The sequence below is a fragment of the Amblyomma americanum genome, chromosome 11 (assembly GCF_052857255.1).
Source record: "Amblyomma americanum isolate KBUSLIRL-KWMA chromosome 11, ASM5285725v1, whole genome shotgun sequence".
Lineage (NCBI taxonomy): Eukaryota > Metazoa > Arthropoda > Arachnida > Ixodida > Ixodidae > Amblyomma > Amblyomma americanum.
In genome coordinates, this window is record NC_135507.1 from 107,542,536 (window position 1) to 107,566,575 (window position 24,040).

Genomic DNA, 24,040 nt, shown 5'->3' on the forward strand with positions numbered 1-24,040 from the left:
CAGCGAGTACCCTCTCCACAATATTGAAAGGGAAAGATGACATCCTCCGCACCACTTTGTCGGGGAATCTCGCGCAAAAAAACGCTGAAGACCACTCCTCAAAGCAAAATGGAAGAGGCCCTCTTCGCCTGGTTTATGGATTTGCGGGCGAAGAATAGTATTCCCTGTGAGTGGAGACCTGCTCCAACAAAAAGCTCGCTCTTTCGCGTGCTTGCTGGGCGACAACGAGTTCAAGGCAAGTCCCGGCTGGCTGTCGCGCTTCAAAGAACGACACGGCATCGTCGGGAAAGTGCTTAGTGGTGAAGCGAGCAGCGTAAGCATGGCTGTAGTCGGCGACTGGCAGTCTGAAAACGTGCCCGACATTCTGGGAAAATATGCCCCCAGCGACGTCTACAACGCCGACGAGAGCGGGGCAGGCGTGCCACGGCGGCAGACACAGCAAACAAAGGCTGACTCTTTTGCTGTGCGTCAACATGGACGGCACCGACAAACGAGACCCGCTTGTCATCGAAAAGAGTGCGAGGCCGCGCTGTTTTAAAGGCACCAAAAAGCTTCCTGTGAAGTACGTTGCCAATTCAAAGGCGTGGATGTCACGTGCCATTTTCGCTACATGGCTGAAGGAATTTGACAGCGACATGTGTCGCCAGAAAAGGAAACTGTGCCTGTTGCTGGATAACTGCACGGCCCACTACGTTGCAGAGGTCGAGCTGACCAGAGTGGAGCTCCGCTACTTCCCCCCAAACGCAACGTCCGTGGTTCAGCCCTTGGATCAAGGGATAATTAATAGCGTGAAGTGCGCATACAAGCGTCGAGTCGTCGACAGAGTTCTCCTCAACCTGGAGCTGAAGCGCGAGACGAAAATAGATATTTTTATGGCGGTTGAGATGGTGGCGGCGGCTTGGAGAGCATTGAGGCCGTCGATAATTGTCAACTGCTTCAGGACTGCCGGTTTCGGTACACTAGGCCCTGAAACTGCCGAAGCTGGTCCGGACTGCGCGAGCGCCGTGCACGAGTATGAAGATGCCTGGGAACACCTTCGCTCAGTGGATGAAGTGCCCACAGGCATAAGTTTCTCAGACTACGTGAACGCCGACGCAAACGCAGTCACAACGGAAGTTTTGACTGATGCCGATATGTTGCGGCTTGTAGGAAGCGTGGAGGGAGTGACGGTTGAAGACGCTGCCGACGACCCTGCAGGTGCCGAAGCTCCCGTGCCGACACCAGGTCAGGTGATGAATGCTCTCGATCTGCTGCGACATTTTGCCGGCGCACACGAGGGGACGGAAGACGCGCTGGACGCACTTCAGGCTTACGAGAAATCGGTGCGGCCGTTGCTCACAAAGCGCACGCTGGCAAAGATCACCGACTTCTTTGGCGGAAAATAAATTTGTAGTCCCCTCGGGCCTTTCTTGTCGAGTAAGAATTTTTGTTGTTTCTTTTCATACGCGCTAGCGGCGCCGGTCGTGGTGTTGGCGCTACCCACTCGAAAGTAGCGCGGGGGGTCATGACGATGACCATACGGACCCCCAAAGATTGCGCTAGTTGTATGATTACCAACTTTGGCGCCAATTTGTCATTAGCTGTGTGGCTTGCCGTCCCGTCGGCGGTATTTAGGGAAGATTGTTGCGCCGCTAGCCGAACCGTCCTTTGGGTTGGTGCTACCGGCGTGAATTCGTCACGCGCGAGTGCGACGAAAAGTGAAAATGGTACGTGCTAACCGATACGACCGCGATAAGCTGGTACGGTTTATGCGGATGCAAAATGCATTATGTTCAATGGGTGCTCAGTCGGGGACTTGACTTTACTACTTTTAAAACGAAAGTACTGTTTAAGCGCGTACGTTTTAACGAGGTTTTACTGTAATCGAATGTACTGAATTATGTGCCCAAGAAATGCCTCATTCAATTTAACGAAGTTCTCGATTTAACGAAATAATTCACGGCTCCCCTCAACTTCGTTAAATCGAGTTTTAACTGTATTACTCTAATGTTTATTACTCAGTAATATTGCCGACTACAAAAAATAACTAGTTTTAAAATGACTGTTAGTGAGGGTGAGGGAGGGCCATAAATTCAAAAGTGAGGGTGAGGGATGAAAAGCAAAAATGAGGGCATTGGCCCACCTCTGTGCAAGATGCAAGGCAGTTAAGAAAAAGAGACTTGGAACCCGCAGAGACCGTGACTCCGCTCTCCTCCAACTGGTTTGTTTACGGCTCCATTCAATAGCTTCGCCAGTTGGGCGGAGCTGTTCTCTTCTAGCTCTCGGCTAATTTAATCCGTTCACAGTACACATCTGAAGGTACATGCAAGTGGGCGAGAGAGCCCGATCCAGTGGGCCCCGTACCTCCGGAAACACGTGGAACCCGTTGAAGCATCGTGCGTTGGCTTTACTTTCAAGCCGGCCGCCAACTTTAAATGTGAGCGCCCTTGAGCACCCGTCCGTTTTTTGTGTGCAAAAAAAAACAAAAAAACTGGCCCTTGCAACCGTGGGAAATCTCCTCGACGCCTCCTACTGCACCATGCAACGGTGCCGTTCAAGGAATCACAATCCATTGACCCCAAAGCTTCGGAAAGCCTCCGAAGCGCGCAAAGTGCGCGAAGCGCCGTCCTTGTCCTCACCCCTCACGGCTCCCCGCACTGGGGTTACATTTAATTAGCAACGGCTGCTCACTGAGGAAGGGGGAAACGACCCGCCGGCGCCTAACCTAGCCGTGCTCCCTCAAAAGCATAGCACGCTCTGTGGGGCTGAGGTCGCTTAAATGCAGGCTGGAGTTTTTGCAAGAACTTCTTTGTCGGGTTCGGGAACGGGATACATCGTAACGCTGGCAAGACGCCGGTGCAAACGTAAATGAAGCGACAGTAGTGACCCCTGATAGATGCCTGCAACGTGTGGCAGTGGTAGCTTTCATTTCGGCTGCTGGTAGACCGCACCGCTAGACGTCAGAAGTCATGGAGTCTGCGTTTATGTCACGTTTCACGTCACTCTGTCCTATGACGTCATAAGAGGACGCAGTGACGTCATAAGAGGGCGCCGAGTTTGAACTGGAGCGACGGGAAAAACATTTTCAACTTCGAATCTAAATTTCTTTGAAATAAATGCATCTTTTGCTCCCGGACAAGCTGCAACAAAGCCATGAAATGCCAAACAATCAGATTTTGCTAACAAAAAAAAAATTGATAGAGTTCGCCTCACATTCCCTTTAAGTATGGTGTCATGAGTGTTTACTGAATTGTGTCTTGAATTTTTCATGTCTTATTATTTCAGGAGAAACAGCTCCCAGGAGTTGTTATCTCAAGCGGAGGGAACGTGTTCGAGATGCTGTACCAGCTGGCCAGCATGGAAGACCCAAGGTTGGCCAATGCTGCAGTGCTTGTTGCAGGATTAAGCCATTCTTAGTTTATGGACCTCCAGCAAACTTTTTATTGATTTTTTTTTCGAGGTTGCTTTAGTAAGGTCAGGATATGTCTTATGTCTGACAGGGATAGAAATTGTAGAATTGACATAGACAAGGGAAAGCATTGCAATCAAGTTCTCTTTTTGTAATGTAAATGTATAGTGGCACGGTCATCTGCAGTGTCAGCATAGGCTTTTAGATGTTCGTGAAGGCAGTCTCAAGTCCTCTGCATTCAGGCGCAGTCAATCCCAGGTGTGTCAAAATCGAAAGTCATCACAATATAATTTAATACCGTATTTTCCAGTGTAGAGAGTGCATTTTTTTTCTGAATTTTTTGTTTGTGTGGCTTATACAGCAGTGCGACTTACATGTGGCGAAAAATGACACGCCACCGTGCGCCACCTTCTGTCATGCCCGGTAACTATGCTTGAAAAGAGAATCGCTGAGTTAAAACTAAAAAAAAATCAAGTTATTAAATAGTGTTAGCACAGTGCAATTCGCTGCTGTGATTCTCTTGTTCAGAGGCCCAACTGTGCCTGTGCAGTGGCAGATGTGCCCTCTTTGTGGCCATCTGTGCATGTGCACATAGCTCCCCGCCAAAGTGGATCACAGTGTTCCGCGAATCATGCTGTGCTACGACTACAACACAGCAGCTACAAATTTCTTATGTTTAAATGTTATTCTATATGTAGAATCGCATAATCTCACCACAACCAAACTGGACGCTCTGGCAGCACAAGCACGAACCACCACATCTGGTCCAGAAGGTGCAGCCATATCCTCGAAATTTTCAATTTCAGTGTGACATCCATATGGCTTTCTGCACGTTGCGTTTTGTTTTTGCACAGCATGACGCTGCTTGCGAGGTGAAGACGCTACGATGCAAAATTCAAGTTGCGTGCCATTGAATGTGCACTGAAAAACGAGATCTAGACAACAGGAAGACAGATCGACGTGAGCGAAAAAAATTATCTGAGATTGGCGCAAACTCTCTCAAAAGTGTTCTGGTCAATAAGGCCAGCAAAAAAAGGGCGGGCCACGGGAAGAGATCATGCTCATCACAGCTCGAGGATCGTCTGCTGCGCACGGCAGCTGCTGCAAGCGTGTATTTTCATTTCTCTCTTTGACGAAGGGATACTCGGTGCTTTTTTATTGCACTTGCCAAATGAACAGATGCGGCTTATACACCGGTGCGACTCATGCATGATTTTTTTTTGTTTTGAAAAACTGACATTTGCAGCTAGGTGAGACTTGTTGACCATAAAACATAGTGTACCGATGATTTGATACGTAAAACATCACAGGAGATAAACCTATCTGTAATTTAAAAGCAAGAATTCGATGCACCCATGCTTGTGGCGTGCTCCTTGCAGCGACGTGCTGCCAATCGGTGTTCTGGCGGCACACTACTCGCTGGTATTCACTATGCCTAGCCTACATTGCTTCAAAGCCGCATTGGTGTTCTAAATCTAGTCACCACCTATTGTATGAGGTCTAATCTTTCTGCCAGTTCACTGTAATCAGAACGAGCTCTCGTTAAATTAAGGCGCAGGTGGTTTTTGTGAAACAGGCCAGGCGAGAGCCACAGAAGGAAGTCTCTGGTCAGCTAGGTTGGCTCTGCTGCATGACTAGAGATATACAGAAAGTTGGCTTCTTCGCATGACAGCGTTGTCGCATGGAAACTGGGTACACTGGACACCCACGTTTCCTTCGTACCACAGTTTAATAGCGTCTTTGCGTAGCTATTACTGCTAACGGCCATCCAAGGTAACGCAGCCAGTGCGGCCGCACACAGAAAAGTTAGCACAAGCATCATCAGAAGCACAACTTGCAGTAGCTCAAGGCGCCATTCAGTGTGTTAATGTTTCGATGAGTGGAAGTTCCAACGTGAACAATAGCGGTATGGTTGTCCATTGCATTTTTGTTGGGATGTCTTCTTTGATATAAACAATAGTTCAGTATATCTGGATTTAAAATATCTGGAGTCGACTGTCACCATCATCATCCTCATCATCAGACCGACTACACCCACTGCAGGGCGAAGGCCTCTCCCATGTCCCTCCAATTAACCCTGTCCTTTGCCAGCTGCACCCACCGTATGCGCGCAAACTTCCTAACCTCATCCGCCCACCTAACTTTCTGCCGCCCCCTGCGACGCTTGCCTTCTCTTGGAATCCACTCCGTTACCCTTAAGGACCAGCGGTTATCTAGCCTTCGCATTACATGCCCTGCCCAAGCCCACTTCTTCCTGTTGATTTTGACTAGGAGCTCATTAACTCGCATTTGTTCCCTCACCCACTCTGACCGCTTCAGGTCTCGTAACGTTACACCTATCATTTTTCTTTCCATGGCTCGCTGCGTTTGCATGGCTCGCTGCGTTGTCCTTAACTTAAGCTGAACCCTTTTCGTTAGCCTCCACATTTCTGCCCCGTAGGTGAGTACCGGTAAGATACAGCTGTTGTGTACTTTTCTCTTGAGGGAAATTGGTAAACTGCCATTCATCATCTGAGAGATCCTGCCATATGCGCTCCACCCCATTCTTATCCTTCTAGTTATCTCCCTCTCATGATCCGGGTCTGCTGTCACTACCTGCCTTAAGTAGACGTATTCCGTCACCACTTCCAGGCTCACGCTGCCAATTGTGAACGGTTGTTCCCTTGCTAGGCTTTTGAGCATTACCTTGGTTTTCTGCATGTTAATTTTTAGACCCATCGTTCTGCTCTGCCTGTCTAACTCATTGGTCATGATTTTGATCATGATTTGTAGTTCACTTCCTGAGTGACTCAGCAGGGCAATCTCATCAGCGAATCGCAGATTATTTAGGTATTCTCCATTTACTCTTATGCCCAACTGTTCCCAATTAAGGCCTCGGAATACCTACTGTAAACATGTGGTGAACAGCATTGGCGAGATCGTGTCTCCTTGCTTGACGCCCTTCCTTATTGGAATTTTATTGCTGACTTTATGGAGGACTATGGTAGGTGCACAGTTGCTATATATGTCTTCCAGTATTTTGACATGAGGCTCCACTGCACCCTGATTACGCAATGCCTGTATGACTGCTGAGGTTTCCACTGAGTCGAATGCTTTCTCGTAATCAATCAAGGCTATATATAGAGGTTGGTTATATTCTGTGCATTTCTCTATCACCTGATTGATAATGTGAATATGATCTATTGTGGAATATCCTTTACGAAAGCCTGCCTGATCATTTGGTTGATTAAAGTCTAAGGTTGCCCTGACTCTATTAGCGATTATCTTAGTAAAAACTTTGTACGCAACAGACAGTAAGCTGATCGGTCTGTAATTTTTCAAGTCCTTGGCGTCTCCTTTCTTATGAATTAAGATTATATTAGCGTTCTTCCAAGCTTCTGGTACGGTCGAGGTCATAAGGCACTGCGTATACAGGGTGGTTAGTTTTTCTAGCGGAGTCTCCCGTCCGTCTTTCATTAGATCTGCTGTTACCTGATCCTCACCAGCTGCTTTTCCCCTGTGCATTGCTTCTAAGGCTTTCTTTATGTCCTCGTTCGTTGCTGGCAGGATGACGCATTGCTGTGCGCTACTGTCTCTATCATTAACATTCTGATTACATTGGCTACTGTATAGATTTGTGGAGAACTTTTCGGCTATATTAACGATCTTATCCATATTGCTAATGACATTGCCCTCCTTGTCTCTTAACACATACATCTGATTTTCACCTATGCCTAGTTTCCGCTTCACCACTTTAGGCTACCTCTGCTCTATAGAGCATGCTCGTTTCTCTTCATATCAAACTTCCTTATGTGAGCTACTTTACGCTTATTTATTAACCTCGATAGCTCTTGTATCAATTGTCAAATTTGAATATGCATGATAAAACATAGAGAAATCGTTTTAGCTTAGACAGTAAATGCTTTGGTCATTTTTATGGCTTATGGCTTTCTTTTCGCCATCTCCAAGACTTCCCTGAACTACTTTTTAGGGCATTATGTATATTCTTGTCACGTCTTCTTTTTTGTTTTTCTCCTTTATTTCAGTCTGGTAGACAGCAAAAATCGTTATTTTTCATTTTTTCCCTCTTTGCAGGATTGCTGAGCAAGTTCAGACTCTGCTGCACCTGATTCCACCCGACCCTGCAGTGATCGACTCACTTGACCAGATGTGCATCAAGGTAGGCTTTCTTCTGAAGTCTCACAAATGTCTGGTGGGCACTTGTCACTGCTGCTGGGGCATTGTGATGATGTGTGGTGTGTGCGCTTAGTTGTAACACTTATTTCCCCACAAATACAGTAGCACCCTGCTATAGTAAACTCTTTTATAGTAAAGTGAAGCCCCATTTCGTCTTCCATAAATGACATTTTTTTTTTTCGGTTATAGTAAATATATTTTCGAAGAAACGGCTGTAGTAAAGAGCCTCTGGTCGCGTCGATGTATTTCCCGCGGTATGATGACATCACGGCACGCGCGAAGTCTAGCATCCCGATGCAAATAAATTGTGAATGTTTTCTTTTTTTTATGGTGGCTTCACCACCAAGCTGGAGAGCCGCGAGGAGAAGCCAACTTTTTGAATCCCGTGAGGCCATGAGGCAAACTCGCGGCTCGCACGGAAAAAGTAATGCTGCTTATGAACGTATGAACAGGTCACTGAGAAAGGAAAGCCAGTAAAAGGTCAGTGAGTAGTAGGCAGAAAAGTGCATGCGTTCATAGCGCAGCAGCAACAAGAAGTGGAGGCGTGGCGGATCTGCATTGGCAGTTTTGCCACGCTTCACTTTGTCGCGCAAGTTTCTTAACTACTGCCTTTTAAGGGAAAAAGCTGGTCTTAGAAAAATTTGTTTATTAATGAAACCACAATGTACACTCTGGATGATACCACACTAATGGGCAGTGATTCAGAGTGGCATGCAGTCACAATGCAGGCATGTTGTCTAGTCACGTACAACACATTTTATAAAAAGAATAAAAATATTAGTCACGTCCCCGCTGTTCTCAAGTTGGTCAGAATAAATGGGGCGATTAAGACAAGCAAGTTAGCTTATTGGTGTAGGTAATGATAGCGTCACCATATAAATTTGAGACTGCCTGCAGCTCAGTTTATTCAGATGAAGGCCGGTCCCCAGCCAAAACGTAAAGAAAAGTGCAGTGTTTCTTCGCCACGTCTGTTTTCTTTCAAGCGTATGCCCATCATGGCAGGTGGCAGCTGGGTTAATTATTGGTGGTGAGAAGTTGCTCGAAAGCAACCTGGTCTCACCGATGGCAGTGCCTGCTATCGATTAACAACTGCACCACTGCACCAGGAGGGGTATGAGGACTTCCAGGGATCTATGAATGTAAATTAGAGAATGACCAATTCCGCATATACAATACAATCTTTATTCAACATCTCAAGGATGTTTGGAGTACAGACAAAAAGCCTGACATAGGCTTGACTAGGCCCGCACCCCAATACATGGCAAACAGAAGCAGCGCATGGTAAAAATATAAAGAGGAAAAAAAAAGAGAAAAGAAAACACAGCATTTGGATTTTGGGAACGCAATCTGCAGCTACTGCTGCAGTAATAAAAAATATATATATATAAGTGCATAAAGCAGACTAATAAGTGACAGTGAAACATACGCCAGTCCAAGTTGTGCATACATCAGTAAGACATACAGGTAATGAAATTATTACATAACATATAGAAGCGTGCACAAACCTAGACTCCCGTATAAGATAGTTGAAATATATCTGGTAAAAAGTAGAGATACAGAAGTAAATGCAAAAAAAAACAAAACAAAAAACAAATGGTTCCAAAGAATAAGAAAAACATGTTCACATTCTAATTCCATACAAATTTCTTTCGTAGGTTTTTCAATGAAATAGATTGTATATCTGTGTTCTTGTCCTTCAAGAAATAATTTAGCATTGTCGGCAGTTGGAATTTCAACATTTGATTTCCATAACCCGTACGGCATTTACTCACATTCCATTGTTCGGGCTTGCGCGTTGGGTAGGTAGGAGTGTGCTTTTCCAGTCCGGCCAGCAATTTTAATGCATTTATATTTTTAGATTCTTCTAATTTATATTGTTTAGACAGTCTATAGGTGTACATAGATTCTACACTAACAATGTTCAGCTGCCTGTACATGTCCTTCGTATGGCTTAAATAGGGTGCTTTACAAATTATGCGGATGGCACGTTTCTGTAGCAAGTGAAGATCATTAATATTATTTTTGCTTGTGGTTCCCCATACAAGTGCGCCGTAGTTGAGCGTGGATGAGAATAAAGAGTTGTAAAGCAGAATGTTAACTGCTCTTGGAAAAGTAAAACAATGACGCCGCATGAGACCAACAGTTTTCGAAAGTTTTTTGATGAGGTCATTTATGTGCTGATCCCAGGACAAATTTGCAGAAAAAATAACACCGAGCGACTTGAAACTCTGCACAACCTCTATCTCTATACCCTCAATTAGAATTGGTGGTAGTACATAAAGTTTATTTTTTGGATGAAACATAACGGCCTTGGTTTTTCCAATATTTAACTTCAACCCATTTTTTGCTGCCCAGGTGCTAACTATACGAAGTGCACGATTAGCACGACGGGACAAATCTGCACCGGAAGAGCCGGAAAAGAATAAACTTGTATCGTCTGCATAAATTATGTACTTGGCCGTTGGGTCAGTGTTTACTATGTCATTTATATATAAAACAAATAGAAAAGGACCTAGAATGCTTCCTTGCGGAACGCCTAGTTTAACCGGTTTTACGGTGGAAGAATGCCCTGTTATCACAACACACTGTGATCGGTGTTCAAGGTAGGATGAAATTAACTGAAGGGCTACACCGCGAATACCATAACACTCCAACTTTTCAATCAGTATACGGTGACTAATATAGTCAAAGGCTTTTGTAAAGTCAAGGAAGACACCAAGGACCATGTTTTTGTTTTCAAAACTTTCCAGGATAATTTCTTTTTGCGTAAGTAGCGCTAATTCAGTGGACCTATTTTTTCTGAAGCCATATTGCGCGGGAGCTAAGATGTTACAGTGATCGGTGAAAGAAGTTAGTCGTTTGAGAATAACTTTCTCAAGTCCTTTCGAAAAAACTGGAAGTATTGAAATCGGACGGTAACTAGAAAGGTTGTTTCGGTCGCCCTTTTTATATATTACGGTTACCTTGGCACACTGCATACTCCGGGGGAACACCCCTGATGAAAGGCAGATGTTGAATATATGCACCAATGTATGGGCAATTAAGTCTATTACATGTTTTACAGGCTTCACTTGAAGGCCCATTATGTCAGTGGAGGTGCTGTTTTTTAGGCTCGCAAACGTAGTTATTATTTCAGTTTCCGAGACCGGCTCCAAAAACACAGCTTGTGGGCAAGAAGGTTTCATGAAAGTTGAGTAGTCTCCGCCGGACGACACTGAGGCCAGAGAAAGGAAGTGGTCATTGAAAGTATTTGCTAATCTCTCCCCTGATATTTCTACGCCATTATTATCTAGCTTTGTGATCGTCTCCGGAGATTTTCCGAAAATTTGGTGCAATCTACACCAAACCTGACCTGATTGCTGATTCGAGGAAGTTAAAAGATTATAGTGGTAACGATTCCTAGCAGTACGAAGTTCTTTGGTGACTTGATTTCTATCCCTCTTAAAGGCTTCGAGCGCGTCCGGGCGCTTGCTTTTGATAAATTTCCGGAAAAGCCGGTCACGCTTTTTAATGCGGCTTAGCAGTTCTGACGTTACCCATGGTTTCCGGATTTTCTTTGACCTATGAAAACTTTTTTTCGGAAAGCAGGAATTATACAAAGACAAAAACTTTTTTAAGAACTTGTCATAAGCTACGTCAGGATTATATTCAGAGAGGACGTCATTCCAGTTTACTTCTGCAATGCATTCACGAAAGCTAGATAACGTGCGCGGATTGATTTGCCAGCGGAGCAAAGGCAGCTCAGATTTCGCATTGATTTTAAAACCGTGATACACTGAGAGAAATATCGGAAGGTGATCACTCAAAGAGTAATTAATGATACCAGATTTAATACGACAAGTTTCGAAGTTAACTATAAAAAGATCAAGAAGTGTTTGGGAGCCAGCTGCTAGCCGTGTAGGGGACGTTATCACATTTTGGCATGAGTGAATATTCAAAATGGATTCAAATTTCATCTTTGGGCTATTCTCAGCCAGAAAATTAATATTGAAGTCTCCACCCAATATAATGTAGAGGTTTTGAGCATTGACAAACTGTAGCAAAGAATCCATGAAAGTGAAAAATGAAGAGACGTCACCGCATGGTGGACGATAACAACTACACAATAAGTATTTGCGCGATTTTAGTACAAGCACTTCGAAGTCAGTAGAAGCACAACAGAACTCATCAAGAACTTCGCACTCAATTTCGTTAGAAATGAGCATCGATACACCGCCACCACGTTTACCTACACGATTAACAAAGTAAGATTTGTAGCCAGATAGCTTAATCACGTCCTCTTCACAGTCAAACCAGGTTTCTGAAAACATCACTACATTAAATATAATATTGGCTTGGCTAAAGAAAACCTCAAGAGCGCCATCCTTATTCCTGCCAGATCGCAGATTAAAATGAATGCAGTTCAAACACTGTCGAGAATCACCCAATGCACAGCTGTCCAGCTCCGTCGCGTCAACTAAGCCGCTCATACACGAAGCCATCGTGAGAGAATTAGGGCAGATTTATATCTCGGCAACACGCTATCAATCGACCAGCGCTTGAAATATGCGGAAAGACAACTTCGCGCTGTTGCGCACCATTCATACTGGAGGCGGTGCATTAGGCTGGCATTCAGATTGTTCGATATCAAATGTACGCAGAAACCTGCGCCAACATATGACGACTCATTGAGAATGCTTTGTGCAAGCAATATCGGCAGTGGTTTAACTTTTAAAGGTCTGCGTAAAAAAAAAAAGGGGGGACTTCAAGCGCCCACGGGCACAAAAGAAAGAGACGTGCACTGTCGTAATCAACTGCAAACCTAGTGTACATGTTACAAAAGGGCGATGAAGGCGGGTTTCTGGTTTCCGCTCGAAGCGTAATCGTTGGTGCTACGTTAGCTTCGTTGCAATCTGTTGTGTGGAAGTCTGAAAACTTCCACCGTATACCGTTACATTTTTTGTGAATTAGTGGTACCATCACGTGTTCAACGTCCTGACAGGAAACGTTTTTAGACCTAACAGCGCCGCTCCAACGAACGTTAGTTTCCATGTTCTGCTCCATTGTTTGTTTGCTTTTTTCCCCCTTTTTGCAAGTCCTAGCTGATACAGAGACACTTTCACTGCATCTTTTCAAGATCGCTTTCCTGCTTGATGACCAATGCGTCAGAGCCATCTGACTTTCTAGCGAAAATTTTTCCGTTGCGGCACCAGACATACTTCCAGCCAGAAGAACGCTTTTTGGCAGCAGCCATTCCCAAAAGAAGCTTGAGAGCAGGGCACAGGTGTTCATTAACAAACACAGGGGATTCTGAAGTGTTGCCAAGGTCGGAATTCTTAAGGCGCAGCTTTCTAGCTTTTTCGAGTAAGGAATCCCTCTTTTGGCGCTGACTGAACTGAACGACAATGCAGCTGGGCTTATTCTTGGACGGGACGCGATGACAAGCCTCAATGTCCTCAGGGGCAATGGCCACACCAGCGAGCGCACCAATATCACAAACAATGCTGGTGACGTCCTCGTCGGGTTTTTCATCTAAGCCTTTAATTTCAACGTTTTTGTTTCTCGAGTATTGCTCTGTCTGTGTCAGACGGAATTCCGTGCCAGCTAGGCGTTTCTTAAGGGCATCAAGCTCAGCACGCAGTGCATTTTTTTCTTCTCTTAGTGCAGCATTCTCTGCCTTGACGTCACTGCAATCTTTTTTAAGCTCTTCAAAAACTTCATTCATGTGAGTCATACTTTTTTCATTTTCATGCGCTTCCGCACGCAGTTCCCTCATATCGGCACGTAAATCCCGTTCAACTGTTTCACGGGCTGCCTTTATCTCCTGCCGCAGTTCTTCCCTCAGATCGTTGATTTGTTTGCTCATTTTGAACGAAATGCACAGCAAAGTAACTTCGCACAATGTATATTGAAACACTCAAGGGCAGCAGTGACAGCGAACGCACGCGCAGCGTGCTAAAATAAAGAGGGCTGACAAACCAACCTGCAAAACAGACGGAATGAAGGCTCAGAGCGTGCAGTCCGCTGCGCTGCCACTGCTGCCAAATGAGGAGTGGCTATGCCGGGCGGTTCCTTTTATGCGCTCTGATGATCCTGGTGGCGTCAAATTCCCAACTGCGCAGAAGCTTCGGTCGTTTTTCGCACCACCTGCCGGTAGAGACGACGATCCCGATGACGGCTTTCTTTCTTGCTTCTGATAACTACACAGATGATACCGGGATTCTGCAAAACAGACGGAATGAAGGCTCAGAGCGTGCAGTCCGCTGCGCTGCCACTGCTGCCAAAATGTAGCCATTAACCCATTATCGCGGCCCAAACAACTTCCATCTATGAACAGTGAATCCGAACACCGGAGCCGAACTAGAAACCAAACTGCTAGCACACCTAATTCGTTTTTGGCCTAACTATGCACATCAACCATCAGTTTTTTTCTTCTGCTTTCGAATTAATTATTTTACAGTGATAAAATAATTACAGTATTAATCTCCCACTAATCAACAGTACAAATTAAAAAAAAAATTCCCCTATGCTTCTTGATTTTCTTCACTGTTGGCTTCCTTCATGCATGTGTCATAACGAGCCGCTCATTTTCCTTCTCTTGTCTGTTCACACGTAGCCATGGCTTGATGTGCAACAAATGAAAAAAAAAAACAGGTGCAGTGCATAAGCAAGGAAGAAAACTGATACTGATCACCTCTGGCATGCCTTATCATAAACCGTACTCTATTTTGAAAAAAAAAAAGAAAAAGAAATTGCACAGTATTCACACACCTCTAATAAAAAACTGCATACGCTTAAGCTGAGGCTTAAGGATATGACATGAGAGCATTAATGGGTTATTATTGGCCATATATGTAATTATTCTTTCTCTACTTTACATTCATAGATTGCTAAGAGTCCTCATATAACTCCTGGCACGGTGGTGCAGCGGTTGAACGACGCGCCACTGCTCTGCTATGGTAGGTTCTGCCACTTGCCCCAGTGGCCAGTTTGCTCACCATCCGACGGGCGAGTTGTGATGACGCCACAAGATCACGTGACCTAAGTGGCCCAACTGGATTGATTGCCAGAACAGCCGGTTGCTCCGGCTACTCCAGCTGCAAGGCTTCAAACAGCTGCTTACACAGGACAGTTATTTTCTGACATGGGGTACTAACGCTGTTACGTTAAATGTGAACTCGACGTGTGGTAGCCGTTCCGACATACCGAAGTTATCGGAGTCACTATGGTGCAAGTGTTCATAACGCACTTGTCATTGCTGAGCAATGATGCTACCTGGGGACTTGAGCTCAAATGAGGTTATGCTATATTGGAAAAGAGCATCACTGTGTACTTCCTTGTCCCAGTCCTCACCAGCGGTGGCGCCCCCTCCTCCACCGAGACTGTCGGGCAGTCCCAAGAAGAGTGGCTCGCCTGCACCCCGAGAGAAGACGGCCGTCGAAGACTCGGATGTGGTGCTTCGAAGGCTGCTGGACCCCAGTGGGAGGAATCCTTTCCGTCTGCTCTACAACCTGCAGGTCTTGCAACCTACAACCTTGTCCTTCGTTCAGAGCTTTCCTTTCTTGAGCATGGGGTGGTTCTAGCTGAAATCAACCAGGCTGTGATGAAAGTATGCACTACTCTCTGGCGTTTTGCTGAGCAACACCCCTAACATGGCTTATAATTGGTAAGAAACACTGGCTGCTACCAAACATGGGTGCCCTTGGGTCTAGGACTGGCATTCCAGGCTATTCAGTGCTCCATCAGTGCTGTGCATCTGGTAGATACCATTTGTGTGATGCATAGTATATTCTGAAGAACAGGGGAAGGCCTCGATCGTGGTAGCTAGTGAAGTGACACTGTGGAGAAAAGTCAGGGAGGAGACATTGAAAACAACAAATGCCAATTCCCACAGTAACTTCTAGCTGCTTGATGCTCACTTCCACTTTCCTTCGAGGGATTGGTTGTGGCTGTTATTGTGATTATGGTAGTCGGTAGTGCGAAATTTGAGGGCAACTCTTCACTGGCTGCCACCGATGGCAGATGGCCTGTTACACTGCTAGCCACTCTCTGGGATCTTCTCGTGGGAGCCAGGGGGTGTTTCGCTCTGCTACTTGGACAGTCGCTTAGACCAGCAACTCCGACAGCTATGACGACTACTGTATTTATTTGAATCTAGGCCTGTAGTTTTCTTAAAAACACGAGCTATGAAACTCCTTAGGTTGGCTTAGAATTGAGGATTTTGTCGCATTCGTGATGAACCTTTTGCTTGCTCTGCAGCGAAGAGGGCCCAAAGAAAGGCCGCCATCCTGAAGCGGAATGAGTACTGGCAGATTTTGTGAAATCACGGAGGTCAGCGGCACTTCCATTGATCACAGCAGAGCTACATGACAAAGCGAGTGAGCTGGAAAGAGAGCGAGCCACTGCACGGGACCAGTGAAACGCACGAGCAAACTCTAACAGGCTGCACCAAGTGCGCGTTGCTAGGGGTTGTAGCTAGCTGGATCTCTGCAGCCTGGGATGACATCCCGGAAAGATTGGTTGCGCACTTGTTCCAAAAGGGCAGCATTTGCAATGCACTTGATGGCTCAGAATATTGTGGACTATACGAAGAGGACAGTGATCAGGAGGTCAGTGATGACGAGAATAACTGAGCGGGGACAGGTTCGTGGACATAAATGCCATTTGCATGCAGTAAAATTATTTTTTTCAACCAGCTTACGTTCGAGGTAAGTTTTTTTTTTATTTGGCCTTCAACTTTTGGGTGTTGGCTTAGAATCGAGGCCGGCCTAGATTCGAGTAAATACGGTACGATGCGGAACGCAGTCACGGGCACCTAAGAGCTACGCTCTAAAGCTCGTGGTTCTGCCTTAGTAATGATCTCTAAGGTGTCATAAGGGATTGAGGCTCCGTGAAAAGATTGCATTTCACCCATTCTGTGTATATTGTTTTTTCTTGAGCTGAAATGTGCCATATTTCTGTCTCACCCACTCTTATTTTCCCCCATGTGATCTTCTTTCTGGTTGAGAGGCTTCCTTGGCCACTCATTTCACCAACTGAATAACTGATCATTTAATTTCCAGGTGCTCAGCGCTCGCCTGATGCCAACAAACCAGGATGCCTGCTCCAGTGTATTCTGCGAGAATTTCCTCGAGGCAGGTGGCCTCTCGCACGTACTCCGAGTGCTGCACAGGGATGCACTTCCGCAGGACATTGACTACGCTGTGCGCCAGGGCATCTACTTCACCACACTGCAGATAACAAGGTGAAGCCGAAAGAAAAGAATGTCCAGAGCAGTCAAAATAGGTCACACAAAGGAATTCCGTTACCACACTCAAAATTCAAACTACAGTAGAGACGCCAAATAGAGAAAAGGTCTTTGGCTACCAACGATTGAATTGATGCTGAATTAGTTTCTTCTTTTGCCCTTCTTATTTTGTGTGCAGTTTTAGTAGGCCTGTGGAAGTATTTGATAATTTCAAATATTGGGTCGAATAAAGTATTCGATATTTGATTCATTCTGAATGTTTCATACTCGAAATCATCAAGTATTCATCACGAGCAAATAATGTTTCTAGAACTCCCGCTGCGTGTAGATTCGGTTCAGAGTACCTCCTCTGGGATGGCACTGTGGCACACACGCAACCAAAGCCCCGACTCCGCATTGCGTGCCTGCACGTATGCCGGAGCCGCTCTGCACATGCTAGTGGCACCAGACGCTAGCAGACAGAAGTGCGGCGCCCACATCTGTATGCCTGCCAGGTGTCTGCAGCCACATTACCCACAGTGCACATAGGCCGTAACCAGCACAGCTATGTGCATCGATAGAGAGATTTAGCATAGCATGATCTACTTCCGCACGTTGCCAGTGTGCATGCGCTAATTGGTCTCAGCGGGGCAGATGTGCAAATAGTTGGCCAGCGCCTTGTGCCATGTGGCGCCCTTAGGGCAATCTGCGCATGTGCCGTGGCTCCCTGCAGAAGCAGATCACGCTATGTTAACTCTCTCTAATCCGAGGACGAGCGGCTCCCTTGACTTCCTTGGAGCAAGTCTGACCTGACCGCAGGCACTGCAGCCACTCTTCATGCGAAATTCGTGGATCAAGTGTGATGGCATGACCTAACATGAGGCTGATGTTGATGGATGCCTCTCTCTGACGTTTTAAGCTTAGCAGGTGTTCATGGAGTCGTCGCTTAAGGGGGGACGCGGGGATCAGATGTTGAAAATCACGGAAAAAAATCGATTTTTGGAAACCACGCATTTCGGTATCTGCAGCGCCTAATCAACGTTGTATCAAAATGGTTTCGCTGAAAACGCGGTGCCCGAAAAAATTTAATTTGTCAATGCGCAGGGCAAGAAATCAGTTATAAATTGCTCAAAATCACCGAAGTTCACGGAGCCATATCTCGTCTTTCCTGCCACCGAACGCTGCCATCTTGGTATCGCTTGAAAGCTCAAATTTCCGCCGTTTTGTTTCTGAATTCGTCAGTCGTCGCCATCTTGTAACAGTTGCATAAACACAAAAGAAGCGCGGGTATGCCAGGGGTGGTCACACGGGCCCTCCGATGATAGCGAGCCTCCGATTGGCTGTCAGTGTGAAAGGCGCCTCCCCATTGTTTGCTGCTGCGCCAGCGGGCAAGCTGACAAACACAGTGGACCGCTGTTTTCTGCTTCCCAAACCACGGCGTAATCTTCATTTGACACGCAGAATTCAGATTTCTGAAAGCCCCCAGGTTAGTAATGGATCGTCGCTCATTTGGAAAGAAATTTTTGACAAAGCACGCCTTCAGAAAACAGAAGCGCAAGCCTCCTACAGCGAGAAAAAGACGGCGGCCAGTGGGAGAAGCGAAGTACCCGACTGAACATATGGAAACGTGCCGCGCCATCTTGCACCGCGTTACTCCAGCAGCGAAGCCGACAATCGCCCTGTGCCATCGACGCCGATAACCCAATCGACGGAAGACGCGCCAATGGAGTCGCTTGCACCTTTGCGTACGCACGAATCGGCAGCCAAGATCGCAGCGTTGGAGGCGACGCCGGCAGAAACGGTGTGCTCTGTTTCATGGCGCATCGTGCGACATGGACACGCAGCCTGCGAGTGCGCTCTGTGATAAAGATGAAGTGTGGCAAGTGCGCTGCACGCACTCGCGCGCATGGGGAGAGAAGACGACGAAGTAGGAGGATACAGATCGGCTCGACCGTATGCTGCGTGTACTGTTTAATTGCTAATTATCATTACTACGATACAACATATTTTGGCGACGAGGATGCTGTTTTGATTCGGGACCTTCACGTGGCCTGCTCACCGTCCGTCATGAGCTTTTCTGGGCTTCAGCCACCACCACCCTTCCTGCCGACTCCTGGTCGTCCTGCCCTTCCATGGGAGCAATGGGAGCTGGCGTTCCGGAATTACATGTTGGCCTCTGGTGCCTCTACTCTGGGCGCGGACAGGCGGAAGGCCATCCTGCTGAATTGCCTCGGACTGGAAGGTCAGCGCATTTTTTATACATTGGCGCCGCCGTCGTACACTCCAGTGCCTACAGCTGCGGCTTCGCACTCCGGTGACGAGGCGCCCCGCCTTGACGAATTTGATGCGGCGATATCCATCCTGTCGGAGCATTACAAATCGTCCGTGAATGTAATCGCCGCACGTCATCGCTTTCGCCGTCGAGTTCAGGCTCCAGGAGAGACAACCGATGAGTGCGTCGCTGTCCTTCGCAGCCTTGTCGGCGACTGCGGGTTTGGGACCATGGCGGACGTATGATCAGGGACCAGCTGGTGGAGAAGACCTCGAGTTGCCATCTGCGTGAGCGCCTACTCATGGAAGGCTCCTCCTTGACTCTGTCGCGCGCCATGCTCCTTGCTCGACAGTGTGAACAAGCTTCCCGGGAAGCCAGGGAATTGGCTGAGGAGGACGCTCCAGTACATCGTGTGAGATGCGAGCGCGGATCGAGACAAACACCACCTCAGGCCCATTGCTGCAAGTGCCAAAGTCAACCATCACAACCTGCTGCTGCAATACCAGAGCACATGTGCTACCGCTGCGGTTCTACAACTCACCTAGCGAACAACCCTGCATGCCGAGCCCGCAACCGCAAGTGTCGTCGGTGCGGCAAGGTGGGCCATTTCGACTCTCTCTGCAAGTCGTCCGACCGTCCTGTTCAAGTTCAGCAAGTTGCAGATACTGCTGACACATCGTCGATGCCGGATGGCTCCAGCAGTGCATCTATTCTCAATGTTGAAAGTAAAAAAAACGGAATTTTCGCCTCAGTCCTGATTGAAGGCAAGTTCATCCGCTTCCTGATTGACACCGGCTCATCTGTGTCAATTATTTCTGAAGATCTATACCACCGATTCTTCGCTAAATGTTTCCCGCTTAAATCAACTGCAGTTCAACTATTGGACTATTCTAAGTCTCGGATTATAGTCCAAGGGTGTTTTGTTGCCACAGCAAAGTTCCACGACCGTACCGCCTGCATCCTGTTGTACGTTGTCTCGGGAGGCACAACGCTGCTGGGCCTGGATTCCATTGCCGCTCTACAAATGAAGATCAAAGGTGCATCGTTGGAATGTCTTTCCATGACACCTGATACGCCTCTGTTACCTCCTGAGCTACGTCCACACTTCGAACATCTCTTCTCCAAGGAACTCGGAGTTGCTCGTGGCTACGTGCACAAAGTCAGAGTGCAGGATTCCGTTTCTCCTGTTGCTTGCAAGCTCCGACGGCTGCCGTTTGCCATTCGTCAGCAGGTGTCCGAGGAACTCCAGAAGCTTGAAGCTCAAGACATCATTGAACGGGTCGACGCTTCCAAGTGGATTTCACCCATAGTCGTGGCTCGGAAAAAAGATGGCTCCATCCGAATGTGCGTCGATTTGCGTGAGCCGAACAAGGCTATTGTGGTCGACAGTTTTCCTTTGCCTCAAACGGAAGAACTTCTACATAGCTTGGCCGGGTCACAGCGTTTTTCGAAGTTGGACCTTGCCTCGGCTTACCATCAAGTACCACTTAGCCCTGAGAGTCGGGAATTGACCACATTCATTACCCATGATGGCCTCTTCCGCTTCAAACGAGTGTGTTTCGGCCTTGCTTCGGCTTTTCAGAAGATGATGCACTTAATTTTAAAAGGGTGCAAAGGTGTCCTCTTCTACATCAACGACATCATAGTTCATGGCACCTCCCGACAGGAGCACCTGACCAACCTTCGTGCTGTTCTCGAGCGCCTGTCCCAAGCCGGACTCAAGCTCAACCACAAATGTGTCTTTGATGTTCCGAAGCTCACTTTCTTGGGGCATGTTGTCAGCGGTGAAGGACTGTTTCCGCTTTCTTCTGCCATCGAGGCGATTACGAAGGCTCCGACTCCATCTAACATCAGCGAGCTTCGCTCCCTCCTTGGACTTGCGGGTTTCTACTCCAAGTTTATCCCGCATTACTCCGACGTCGTTGAGCCTATGCGCGCCCTACTTCGAGGCAGCGACTCCGCCTTCACTTGGACTGCCGCTGCGGATTCAAGCTTCAAACTACTGAAGTCCATGTTGACGTCATGTGACGTGTTGCATTTTTTTGATCCTGCCCTTCCCGTGGTCGTAACGACTGACTCTTCCGGATATGGCCTTGGGGCAGTGCTTCAGCAAGACAACGGCCATTCCCTGCAAACTGTTGCGTTTGCCTCCCGTACCTTGACACCCCAAGAAAGAAAGTACTCTGTTGGTGAACGTGATGCCCTAGCTTGCGTTTGGGCGTGCGAACGGTGGCACGTGTATTTGTGGGGCCGCACCGACCCCAGTGCACTTGTCATTTTGCTGTCGACGAAAGGAACGGGCCATCGGCCGTTGCGAATTTCACGTTGGTCGGCTCGCCTGTTGTGCTACAACTGCACTGTAGAGTACCGCAAAGGCAATGACAACTCTGTTGCGGATGCTCTGTCTCGCCTTCCCTTACCGACCACATCGTGCAGTGAGCCCAGTGAGTTCGACGCCAGTGACGACGACTTCGTCTGCCTGCCATCGCCAGCCGTGACTCTACAAGAGCTTCAAGAGGCAACCATCAGCGACGCGGCAGTTGCTCAAGCCATTCAGTTTACATCGGCGACATGGCCGGACAAGAAATCCCTACCGGAGAACCTTAGGCCATACTATCTCCTGCGCTCGGAGCTGTCCGTCGTGCAAGGCGTCTTGTACCGAGGTGACAGGCTCGTCGTTCCCGAAAGTTTGCGACGACGCCTCATGGACATCGCGCACGAGTCACAACCCGGGATCAGCCGCACGAAAAGTCGACTGCGAGAGCTCTACTGGTGGCCGCGAATGGACGAGCACGTCGAAGAAATGGTTCAGACATGCGTCGTGTGCCAGTCCTGTGACAAATCGGCTCGTCCGGTGGCAGCTCCTCTGCAACCTGTCGCCTTCCCAGAGAAACCTTGGGATAAGGTTGCCATTGATATCGTGGGGCCTTTCGACCAAGCTCCCAGTGGCTGCCGCTTCGCGATTACTCTCATGGATTATTACAGTAAGTGGCCAGAAGTTGTCTTCGCTGATGCCATCACAACTCAAACCGTTCAAGAGTTCCTGCTTGGCCTCTTCGCTCGTGAGGGTTACCCTCAAGAGATTGTCTCTGACCACGGACCTCAATTTTCATCGTTGGCCATGCAAACTTTCCTCCGCGAACAGAGGATACGCCATTGCTACTCTTCAGTGTACCATCCCCAAGCTAATGGACTCGTTGAACGATTCAATCGAGTGCTTAAGTCCTACATTCAGCTAGCTCTGTGCGAGCGACGCGACCTACGTACAGCGATTGTGGACTACCTCAGTGTCTACCGCTGTACGCCCCATGCCACGACAGGAATTGCACCAGCTGTCCTACTTCATGGCCGGTTGCCCCGCACAAGACTTAACGTCGTAGGACTGCCGGATCAGTCCTTCTCAATGGATCCGACAAAAGCGCTTAAGCTTTTGCGGCAGAGGCTTGACGAGAAGCAAGCGCAATACAAGCTTTATGCGGACCAGCGGAGTGGCGCCCAGTGTCGTGACTTTCAGATTGGCCAGTACGTGCGTGTCCGCAAACCAAATGTGCGAGGCAATCTGTCAGCTCGGTTTTCGGAGCTTCGGAAGGTTGTGGAGCAGCATGGACCTGCATCTTATCTGCTGGATGATGGGCGAGTGCCACACTCGCCCAAGTTTTCTGCGGTTCGCCCAGAAGTAGTTCAGCAGCAACTGTCCTCCTCAGCTCCAGCGGCCCTTTTCGCTGATATTTCGCCGCCTATCGACGGCAACCGAATGCCGCCGCCCAGTCCACAGTCCGGAACCGTGGTCCAGGGTCCTTCTTCGGACGCGCCTTCAATCCATATGATGCCAGCCTTTCCGCCCGCTCCGGAATCGGCAGCCGCTCCTCAACCCTCGTGTAGTAAATCCACAGCGGCAACTGCGGCTTCACCTCCTGCGCCGCCTCGCCGAAGTACTCGCAGAAAGAAGCGGTTCAAAGACTATGACATCCGCTAGACATTTTGTTTTTTTTAAGTGCGGCGGAAATGTGATAAAGATGGAGTGTGGCAAGTGCGCTGCACGCACTCGCGCGCATGGGGAGAGAAGACGACGAAGTAGGAGGATACAGATCGGCTCGACTGTATGCTACGTGTACTGTTTCATTGCTAATTATCATTACTACGATACAACACGCTCCAACCGTCAACGAGCTACAGTGCGATAGCTGAAGATTCACCGGACGAATTGTCGCCCGAACGTAGCACCATTCAGGCGTGCCTCAAGCCGTGTTTCGTGTCGTCGGCAGTGACGGCAGAAGCGCAGACATGCAGCATTTGCGACTCCCTTCGCGCAGCATCCGCAATTGAACGAAGTTTGGTCAGCACTGTCGAAGGACGAGCATGCCTCGCTTTTTGCTATAGAGATGGCAGTAAATGAGGCAGTCGTGAAGTACAGTTCAGAGAGCCAATGGTGCCTACTCGGAAATGTGTGCCACCTCGGGTGTGCATGATGGTGCCCTTGCCATGCAGAGGGCTCAAAAAAAAAGGACCAAGAACACCTGAAGGCATCCAAAGCCCACCAAACAAAGAGGCAAAGGTGCGAAAAGATGCGTGACAGCAATGATGCAAAATATTACAGCTCTGGTGCTTTCTAATAAATCTGCAGTGCTTGCAAAACTTTAGAGCCAGTTTTCTCAGAAGTGAGTTTTGAGCCGACTGTCCTGCTTGCGGAAAGCATAGAACAACTATGCCTTGTGGGATTTGCATGGGGTTTGTTGCACTCTGTTTCTTAGTAAATTCTCTATGCAGTGACATTCCTATATTTTTAATAAATATTTCATTTTTTTTTTTACTGTTAAGCTGAATTGGAATGTTGATAACGACTGCGTGTTTCAAACATGGATATAATGTTCCGTGTAAAAAAAAAATAAGGGTGATAAATATATTTGGAGAGTGTCACTGCATGAACTATTCATTTGGGTAAAATATAAAAGCAACTTCTACCATGTTGTTTTGTCACGCCAGGCTTTCTGCAAATGAA

General features: G+C 47.5%; 1 protein-coding gene across 1 annotated transcript in view; it reads left to right on the forward strand.

The window, feature by feature from the left end:
- LOC144110741 (ubiquitin carboxyl-terminal hydrolase 24-like) overlaps positions 1 to 24,040 on the forward strand; it is a 276,311-nt gene that overhangs the window by 114,112 nt on the left and 138,159 nt on the right. The window contains 4 exon segments of the mRNA XM_077643811.1: positions 3,265 to 3,350; positions 7,463 to 7,547; positions 14,890 to 15,060; positions 16,606 to 16,787. Of these exon segments, the coding sequence (XP_077499937.1) occupies positions 3,265 to 3,350; positions 7,463 to 7,547; positions 14,890 to 15,060; positions 16,606 to 16,787 (524 nt within the window).